Below are 10,127 nucleotides of genomic sequence, written 5' to 3'. Positions count from 1 at the left end.
AGGAATGAGCATGATGTTTGAAGAACAGAGTGGGCCAGTTTGCTAGAGTCTCATCAGGCCTGATCTTTTGGCCCTTCTGGGGAGTGTGTGCCAGGAAAGTTGGGGAGCTGGGAGCAGGTACTGATCCCTTCTGTGCTTCAGACATTCTCTCAGCTGCTTTGTAGATAGGGAACTCCCAGTAACAGCCAAGGAGGCTGTGGTTCCTCTAGGGCTGTGCTGCCAGTAGCTGGGATGAGGTGGTAGCCTAAGAGTCCATCACCAGCATAGAAGTTTGTATGCCATAGAAGGACCATCTGTGGTTCCCCTGACAAGTACCAGCCTATCTTCAGTGGCCTTACCAGGACCTTGGGCAGGTTCTTCTTCTGACCTTCCCTCCACCTTTCTGTGCGGAGTCCATCTTCATTCTCAACTTCCAGGGCCAGTCTTACCCTGTACCCTCTCTAATGATCTGGGAGGAGGGCTCAGGTGTCTCATTACTTTGGTCCAGATTCCTACTGCCTAGGAAAGCCCAAAGCTCCACAGTAAAAGGCGACCCGGGTCTGTGGCCCTGCATGCGGATCTGAGCCTACTGTTTTCCCTGCGGGACCTGGGAGGTGTCACATAGATGTACCCAAATGAGAGGGCAGGAACTTTGGGTTGGCCACATCGGGGTCCGAGCCTGCCCACTGCCCGCCCTCCTTGGAGCAGCCGCCCCTTCTCCACGTGGCCCTTTTTTCCTCCTTATCTTGCCCTTCCAGGAAGCCAGTGCAGGAAGTGGGCTTGGGCCTGGCTTCCTGTTCGTGTTGGACCTCCCTTGGTGACTCTTCTCAGGGAAGGCCTGTGGGATATGGGATTTGTTCCTGTACACAGACCAAGCCGTTCCATGGGGAGCCACCCTGTGGGGGTTGAAGGCTATTTCCGGCCTCTATAAGGAGAGGCCTTCCAGTTCCACCACCTAGAGAAACAGCTGCCCATATCGTATCGGGAACATGAGGGCAGGCACAGGCCAACTAGGAATTCCGAAGTCGCCAACAAAGTCGCACAGTAAAGCTTATTTCTCCGTGAGGCAGTTTCCGATCTGTGGGGCCCTCTGTGGCTGCTCCAGTGTATGGGTTGTGATTCGTGTTCCCAAAATGAGAGGAGCTGGTTTTTTTCCAGTTTTACCACATTTGTTATATAAAAGAAATTCGGTAATGATGGAAAAATATCTTGAAAACCCATCTTATCTGGGTAAATTTAAATGATTCTGTCCTTTATCTGCCAATTCTTGGCAATAACCACAGATTTTCTGAATGTTTCTTCCCCTCACCTGGTGAGTTCCTGTGTTTGAAAACCTAGCTACAATGTGGCCTCCTTCAATCTGGGAGGACTCCCCATCGTGCCTGGCCAAGTCACTCTTTGTCTAGTGGGGGCTGTGCCCTCTGGCTGTGGACACACAGGGTCAAGCCAGGCTCTGTCTAGTGCTGGGCAACATCCTCAGTCTCAAAGCCTCAGTATGCCCATCTATAAAATGTGTGCGATGATAACCATATTCGATGCTTTAAAGACCTGGAAATATGTGTATCCATATGGATACAACTCAGACATCAGTTGAACAAAACATAACAGCAAAAGGACCTGTACTGCGATGCTGTTGATAAGTATGGTAGGTTACGCTCTGCCTGTCAGAAGTACGAGAATTATGTACAGTGTGAGTTATAAAGAAATGGTGAATGGTTAACACCAGAACCGGGTGGCAACTACCTTTGGGAGGAGAGGTGGGGCTCAAGACATTCTTTCCTAAATTGGGAAACAGTTGTGTTTTCTGGGTTGAGCAGAGTGAGGAGAATGTCTCTTCCTTTGCAGGTGAGGTATGCGTGCTCCTGTACCACCACCAACCCCCCACCCCCCAGTGCTATCATGGGACCTTGCCCAGGGGCCAGGGCTCCCAAGCACCGATTAAATAGACAAGTCATGTCCCCTTGTTTGCCTTTCAGCTTCCATTGTCCCTGCTGAAGACAGCTCAGAATCATCCCATGGTGAGTATGTGTGGTCTGGGATGGCAAGCTTTGTTGGGGACCAGCCTCAGCACAGGGACAGGGACAGTGGGTGAAGGGTAAGGTACCTCCAGCCAAACCTGCTTCCCGCCTATCCATGAAACAGCAGCGTGTTCTCTTCCCTCCTACGTGGGTCAGGACCGATGTCATTTCTGCTGCTTATAAAAGTAATAATGTGCTTATTAAAAATGTCAAACGTGAGAGACTTAGGCTAGAAGCCCCTTGCATTCATCTTTCTAGCAACTTAACTAAGTCTATAAACTATGTGTGTGTAAATGTGAATGTGATTTTTTAAAAAACGTAGATGGGATCACACAATGTACATTATTTCCTAAACTACATTTGTCTTTAACAGCACAGCGTGGTATGTTCTGTTTTCTTTCCTTTTATTCCGTATAATTCAAATATTATACAGCTCAACCTTTTAAAGCAAACAATTCAGTGGCATTTAGAACATTCATGATGTTATACAACCAGCACCTCTATCTAGATTCAGAACATTTTCATCACCCCAAAAGGAGACCCGTTCCCATTATCATTCACTCCTCCTCATTCCCACAGCCTCTGACAACCACCAGTCTGTTTCCTGTCTCTTTGGATTTGCCTGGGATCAATGGAATCATACAACCTGTGGCCTTATGTGTCTGGCTTCTTTCACTCAGTGCAATGTTTTTGAGGTTCAACTAAATTGTAGCATGTGTCAGGGCTTCACTCCTTTTTATGGCTGAATAATAGTCCACTGTATGGATTGACCACATGTTTATCCATTCATCAGTTGATGGACGTTTGAGTTATTTCTACCTTTTGGCTATTTGTGAATATATGGCTACTGTGAACACACATGTATGCGTTTTTGTATGGGTGTATGCCTTCTTTTTTTCTTTGGCAGATACCTGAGTTGGTTTTTTTAAATCTCAGCCTTTGTTGTTTGTTTCTTTGGGTTTTTTTTCTCCCACAATAAAATGCTTTCATCGTAGAAAACCTACAGTGCCCAACAAAGAACAGAAAAAGCAGAACATTTCTGAATGAGGTCAGGGCAGCAGTCACCTGGCTCTAAGGGGCAGGGCTGCACCTCTCTTGGGGCCATGGCTGACTTGGAGCCTGTTTCTTGCCAGTTGGTGGAGCTTAAAAATGGGGAGACTTACAACGGACACCTGGTAAGCTGTGACAACTGGATGAACATCAACCTGCGTGAGGTGATCTGCACATCCAGGGTGAGTGCCCTGTGCCGGAGCCTACGCCCAATACCTGGGGGACATTGGGTGGGGCTGGCAGGTGTGGGGAGTGGGTGCACTGTGACCAGGAGTGTGCACTTGGACTTAAAGAGGGTGAAGGCCCTTTTGGGAGGAGTAGGGGGGCTTACTCTGCCTAGCACAGGTCATCCTACCAGGAGTGGGGCCTGAGGGACTGGGCTGGGTGTGGAGGGGCAGTGCCAAGGGACAGGGCTCTAAGTCCCGCAGTACCCTGGACTTTGTACCCATGGGGACTTTGTAGCTGTGGGATGCTTCCTGGTAGGTACTGAGCTTTCTTCTCCCTGCCGCCACCCCTTTCCGGGAAGGACTCAGGCCTGGGAGGTGCTTCTGGCTATAAGTCCCTGCTGTAGGAGTGGAAACTGGCCTCTAGGGTAGGCTCATCCTCCTGTCAGCCTTGGCTCCTGTTAGTCCAGGCTATAAGCCATGGTGGTGTGACCACGGGATGTGCAGGCCACCAGGGGGCGAGGGTGGCTCCGTGGACCAGCAGGCTTGTTTACTTCTGAGGCCCGAAACCAGGAAGTGCAGAGCCAGAAGTACCACTGGGCAGGCCAGAGCTGAGGGAGGGTCCCTGGGGTCATGGCTGGGATGACTCCAGAACCATGAGGACAAGGACAGTGATGGGGGCAGGGTTCCCTCCTGCTAATGTGCATGGGCTCTGGACTTTAGTTTCCGTTCCCCTGCCAGTAACAGTCACCCAGGTTACAGGGGAGGAAGCTGCTGGGGGGGCCCAGCCAGGGTGGGGCTGTTTGGGGCCTGTGGGCAGTATACTCCTGGGACTTGCCACACCAGAGTACAGCAGAGCATAAGGCAGCCACTCTGCCCCTGGTTCATCTTTCTGGATGGTTGACACCCCAACAGGCAGACAGGTGGGCATGACCCCTCCCCTTACCTGCGCAGCTCCATGGCCTGCTTCTTATAACAGTGCGTCGCGGGGCTTCCACACCAGCCTCCTAGAAGCTCCCTCCTGGTTTCTATGCCAGATGGCCTGGCGGTGGGTGTCTGGGAGCCTCCATTTTGGCCATCACGGACAGTGCTGCAGTGCATAGCCTTGCACATGTTTTTCTGCTTATGGCCAGTGGGCCTGTGCCCACTTCTGGGACCTAGAACCAACCACCGGGCTTGGGGTGAGGTTGGTCCAACCTCCATGGTCAGCTGAATCTGGACATATGGCTACCCTGGGCGGTCCCTTCTGTTACCAGGTGGGTGGTAGGAGAGGCTCAGATGAGGTTCAGACTCTTGGGCAGCAGGCAGTGGGGTCCAGAGACCCCGGGGGCTGAGACCCCAAGGGAAGCCCTGGTTGGGAGGCTCTAAGCTACTGCCATGGAAAGCAGAGTGAGCCCTGGTTCCCGCAGGGAGTGGGTGAGCTGGGCCCAGCCTGTCTTTGGCTGAGGGAGAACCAAGCAATGAGCAGCCAGCCCTAGCCCTGGCCTCGAGCTTCCACGGAATCCTTTTTCTGTCTGGCTGTACTTTGCATCCCCATGGACTTGGCCCCTCGCCCATCCTTTCTGGGAAAGGAATGCCCGGGGCCTCTTGGGGTTCCTGTGTAGGCTAGGGGCTCATTGTGTTCCTGGGAAGAGTCGGCCCTTGAATGTTCTGTCTGACCCACTGAGTGCCATTACTGGGCTGGACAAGGCTGCTGGCGAATGTCATGTGGGGGGACTGGGGGTTTCAAGGAGGCTGGGGGGCAAGGTCTGTCAAGGGCTGGAGTTAGCTAGACAAGGAAAGGTGGGAACAATGTGTGCAAAGTGCTGGGGGCAGGAAGCCCTCAGTGTATGTTCCAGAAAGTTCTATCTGGAAGGCAGGTTGAGGGCTGAATCTTGGGCCCTCAGGAGCCACAGTGAGGAGTTTGAATCTGGTTGTTGGGCTGAGGGGGCCCTCATTGGGTACTAAGCAGGGAGAGGTCTCGGTCTGGTTTCTAGGGGCATGCGGGGAAGAGAGGGCTGCCCAGGCTTTGGCTCTGGGCAGTGCGGGGTGGGACTGGGAAACTAATCTGATAGAAGAGGTCCCGGGCTCCTGCCCAAGGGCATCAGGAGGAGATGTGAGGGGAAGGCCTTGTGCTGGTCTCAGGGTATTGCGGAAGGCGGGGTAGGGGGCAGTTCATTTCCTAGGAACCGCAAGGTTGTGACTTTGCAGGCCCCCTTGTCTTTCCAGCCCTAATTAGGTTCCCTGAAAATTGGCACCTTGGGGAGCTGCTGCTGGTGGGCCCTAGACCTGCCTCCCCACCTCCCTCTCAGCCCGCTTCACCTGTCACACAGGGTCGCTATCCTGCTGCCCTGTGTCCCATGCCCAGTTCAGACCCTTCCAACAGATAGTTTCATGAATGAGTCCAGGTATGTAGAGAAGGTTCCAGAAGGTGGGTTCTAGATGGCTGGGGGCAAGAGCAGGGAGGAGCTCAGCTGTGGCTGCACCTGGTGTAGGAAATAACCTCCCACTCTGGGCTTTGGGCTATAGGTAACAAACCCCATCCCACACTGGAGGACAAGCCAGGGCCGAGGAGGCTATCTTCCACATAGCCCCACTCTCCTTCCTCATGTGCCATGGGTGCCAAGGGTCTGTGAAGACCCTGCTAGAAGGCAGCCTCTTCCTGTGTCATGTCCAGGACTGTGAACTTGACAGCCTGGGACCACCCAGGCTGTTTGCACCTACTCTGTAGGGAGCCCCCACAGATCTGAGGCCCTTCCCTTTCATGCAGGATGGGGACAAGTTCTGGCGGATGCCTGAGTGCTACATCCGTGGCAGCACCATCAAGTACCTGCGCATCCCTGACGAGATTATCGACATGGTTAAGGAGGAGGTGGTGGCCAAGGGCCGCGGCCGTGGTGGCCTACAGCAGCAGAAGCAGCAGAAAGGCCGAGGCATGGGGGGTGCCGGACGAGGTAGGCCACACACACACACACACGTAGCTGAAGCACGTGGTGTCCATCTTGGCCCAATGTTGACATTCCTGGCTGGTGCCATCACGGTGCCTTGGGGCTGGCTCTGAGCTCCCCCCAGTCATAGAGCTGGTGGCTGTGACTCATAAGGCCCCTCTCTGGAGTGGCCTTGCTGTTGACTGCTGCCTGCCCCCACCCTGCACCCCAACATGGGGTCCCAGCAGCGTCCTCAGTGCTCCCTCAGCTCCGTGTCTAGCCCAGCATGCTGATCTGGAGCCCACGTGGACCTGGGCCTCGAGCTTTGTTCTCGATCCCTGCATGTGTCTGGGTGCAACACAGCATCTCCCTGAGCCTCACTTTCTTCTCTGTAGAGAGAGTCCAGTGGTGACCTCTCGGCTAGTGAGGGCTCCAGCTTAGGGCCTGGCACAAGACCCTTCCCTGCCGTGACTCCTTGATACAAAGCCAAGGTCATACCTTTTTGATAGACTCCCTCACCACTCCAAGATGGTAACTCTGGCATAAAATGAAATTTGTCATGCAGTCAGCTGGGGGCTAAACCCAGAGGCCATTTGTAGACCCCCACCTTCCCCATCAGGCTCCTGTCTTGGAGTGGCCTGGCTTTGTCTCTTCTGTCTGTGGAGGCTTCCCAAGTGCCAGGCCTGGAGCCAGCCCTGAGCCGGGCTCATGTGACAGTCAGGAGTGAGCCACAGGGAAAAGGGAGGAGGAGCAGCCAGGCAGAGGGTTGACGGGGCCTGGAGAGTGAGCGGGGCCCTGGGGTCTCAGGGCCTATCCATATCCAAGGGCCAGACTCTTCACACTAGGGACACTACTGCTGACTGAGCTGCAGGAAGGGTGAGGGGCGTGCCCCCTGAGGCCGCTCTAGAGAGAGGCCCCCGGGCTCTCAGCAGCAGGTGGAAATCTCACAGATTTGGCAGAGTTAGCCTTGACCCATGAGAGGTGAGGTGGGGCAACCTCTGCTAGCATTGGTCTCTGTCCCTACATGGTGGTGCTGGAGCAAGGGAGGTCCTGGGTCCCCAGTGCTGACCTCAGCCTCAGAATTGGGGGTCTCTCCCTCACCCCTGGCCAGAGTCCTGTCTCTCTCCTGGCTCCTGCAAGCCCTTTTGGCTTTGTTTATCTGATGACCAGCTGGGCCCCCACCCTGGCCCTGGGCCCTCTTTCCCAGGAAGCCTGCCTCAAGCCCCATTGTGACTTGTGGCTGACCTCTGTCCTCCCTGTACCCCTTGCAGCCTGGAAGGCCTGGTTTCCTTTGTCACACTGAGAACATTCTGGAGCACCACCCATGGCCAGCCCTAGTCAGATGCTCCATCCAAGGTTCTTAGCCTGCCCTTCCCACTTTATCCAGGGGCTTCCTGAGGCTCAGAGGTAACCAACCCCTGATGACCCTGGAGCCCAGCTCCCCTGCAGCCCTGACTTCTGTCTCACAGGTGTGTTTGGCGGCCGGGGCCGAGGCGGGATCCCAGGCACAGGAAGAGGTCAGCCAGAAAAGAAGCCAGGTCGGCAGGCGGGCAAACAGTGAGCCTGCCCTGCATCCTCCAGAGACTGAGCTGCCTGAGGCTGCATTTCTGCTCCAGTCCATGAGTTTGTTCAGAATGGAAAGAGGCAGGCGTCGGAGGGACCCACCCTGCCGTACATTTTGTGATCCTCTTCTCAGTGTTTTTGATTTTGTGAAGACACAGCCAACTTGATTCTTGGAAGGTTCTTTGTGATAATGCCTCTTTGGAGCCTTCACCTGTGTGTTAAGGGGGAAATTTTCCAAGCAGGTTTTTTTTTGCATCTTGTGTTATGTCCCTGTGTGGCAAACAGATGGGCAGTTTTTATTTTAAGCTGCTTGTGCTGAGATTGACAACCCATGGAGTTTCCTGAAACACGGACCTGAAATTGTCCTTTCAAAACAAATTTGGACAGATGTATGCCTCAGAAGTTGTTCAGGGGATGTGGTTGGGCCCTGCCCCTTCACCTCCTCTCTCCCTCTTTGTATTACAAAAATAAAAACAAATGCAGCTACAAACTTCAAATCTGTAAGAACAGTTTTTACCAACGCCATTCATACCAGAATTGACCCAGATGAATGGGGCTGCCTTGAGGAATGTGTGAGGGAGATTTTCTTGAGTCCCTTCCCGCCTCTCCAGGGTACCACCTTCCACATTGCCTGAGACATTGAACTGCATTTTAGCAAAAGGCTTCCAGTGTTATTGTCTGTGGACCAATTTTCTTTTGTGAGTGCAGGTTGCCGTAGGGACGGCCAGGTGCTGGGAGACGAGCGTCAGCCAGTTCCTGCGTTTGGGAGTTCTCCTACTTGTCACTGTGTTAAGAACTGTTTTGAGGGGTGAGTGGAATAAAAAGTGTAGTTGACCTGAAAATTCCACTTGTGGGATCTGCAAAGTGCTAGCCAAGTCATCTTAAAGGTCTCTGCATTTACGGTTTCTCTGCCCATCTCAAGAATGTGGTCTGCCCTCTCCCCCCATCATTGCTTCTTCCCAGTCACACCCCTCCTGGGACCTGCTGCTATCTGAATCCTTGTCTAATAAAAACATTTTGGCCTATGTTGAGGACAAGGTATGGGGTCTGAGTGGGACTGGGGTGGAGGCGTCACCCTCCACCCCAGGGACTCGCCTCCCTTATCAAAAATGTGGGCGGTGGTCCTTGGCTGCATGGGCTTGAAGGGGCAAGAAGTGAAGGACCAGTGGAGAAGAAAGAGCCATGTTTGCAATGTCCCCCTACCCTGTTGCCCTGGACCCAGGGGCCCATAAAGGTCTGGGGTGCTGGGCCCCCTGCCACAGGTGGTATCTGCCTGGTGGGGCTTTGACGAATGGGGGCTCGGGTCATGTGTCCCATAAGCTACAATGCTAAGTCCTTTAGAGGCCCACCAAACAGTGTTTCTGGTGGTTTGGTTTTTCTCCCTGACTTGGCTCTGGATCTAGAGCAACCAGATGCCCTTCCAATGTTCAGGGTTGTGGCCTTATCTCTGTGCTGCTTTCACCCCTAGCCTACCCCAAGCCTATGCATAAGCTTGGCCACCTGCCATGCCTTGACCTTTCTAGTGAGCAGCCTAGGTAACCGCCCTATGCCCTCCTCGCCCCTGATGAGTTGCTGCTGTGGCCCAGCTGCTTAGGTGCCTAGGTGTCCTGAAGGCTCCATCTTGAGCTGGCTGTCGGGACAGCCCTGTTTCAGCCTTCTTGGTTGGTTTTAAGAAAGCAGCCTCAGTCCCTCAGCAAGAAGAGAAACCAAAAGCACAGGGCCTCGATCTTTTCTGTCCTGATGTTCTGTTGGTGCAGACCGTGCCCTCTCAGCTGACAGTGCATGATCTTCGAGTGTAATAGTGACTTCTCGCCACTGGAGTTTGTTCCTGCCGGCTGTCAGGGAGCCCCATGTGTCCAGGTATGACTTAGCCTGCAGCTGAGCTTGCAGAGCCCTGCTGCCTCAACCTGGGGCCAAGAGCACACTTCTGGGACATGGATGCAGTGGATCCTACAAGGCGCCAGATGGGGAGGTCTCTGTCGCTTTTCTTTGTCACCCCTTCCTGCATACACCTCCGTGCCATTCCTCTGCTGGGCCTTGCAGCTGGGCTGGGAAGCCCTCCCTGAGCCTACCGCCCCCACCTCCTCCAGATGGAGTGATAGCAGGTGTCCTTCCCACCCTCCAGCTGGACTCTGGGGCCTGGCACATCTTGGCATTTGCAACATGTGTTCCCAGAGGCTCAGTACGTGCTCCAGTGTCCTCTGCTATCTGCCTGTGGACAAAGGGCTGCTTAACCAGTGTTGCGGGGTGGTAAGAAGATGGTCTGATATTCACTCAGATGACAGTGAAAGAAGCTACCCATTATAATGGAAGTAGAGGTCTAACTGGGGACCAAGGGACTGGGGCCACAAACCTGTCCCAGGTATTTTCAGAAGAAAACAGGGGTAGGGAGGAGAGGTAGTTAGGGAAGGCCAGAGGGTGATATTTGAAAAGGGTTTGAGGGAAAC

At 53.8% G+C, this 10,127-nt stretch overlaps 1 protein-coding gene across 1 annotated transcript in view; it reads left to right on the top strand.

Moving 5' to 3' along the window:
- Window positions 1–8,177, top strand: part of LSM4 (LSM4 homolog, U6 small nuclear RNA and mRNA degradation associated) — a 10,248-nt gene extending 2,071 nt beyond the window's left edge. The window contains exons 2-5 of the mRNA XM_006904303.3: window positions 1,956–1,997; window positions 3,131–3,229; window positions 5,961–6,144; window positions 7,587–8,177. Coding sequence (XP_006904365.1) covers window positions 1,956–1,997; window positions 3,131–3,229; window positions 5,961–6,144; window positions 7,587–7,678 — 417 coding nt within the window. The 3' untranslated portion in view covers window positions 7,679–8,177. The remainder of the gene's footprint in view (window positions 1–1,955; window positions 1,998–3,130; window positions 3,230–5,960; window positions 6,145–7,586) is intronic.
- The last annotated feature ends 1,950 nt before the right edge of the window (window positions 8,178–10,127 follow it).

Source organism: Pteropus alecto, unplaced genomic scaffold (genome assembly GCF_000325575.1).
Source record: "Pteropus alecto unplaced genomic scaffold, ASM32557v1 scaffold160, whole genome shotgun sequence".
Classification (NCBI taxonomy): domain Eukaryota; kingdom Metazoa; phylum Chordata; class Mammalia; order Chiroptera; family Pteropodidae; genus Pteropus; species Pteropus alecto.
This window is presented reverse-complemented; position numbering and strand designations above follow the sequence as displayed.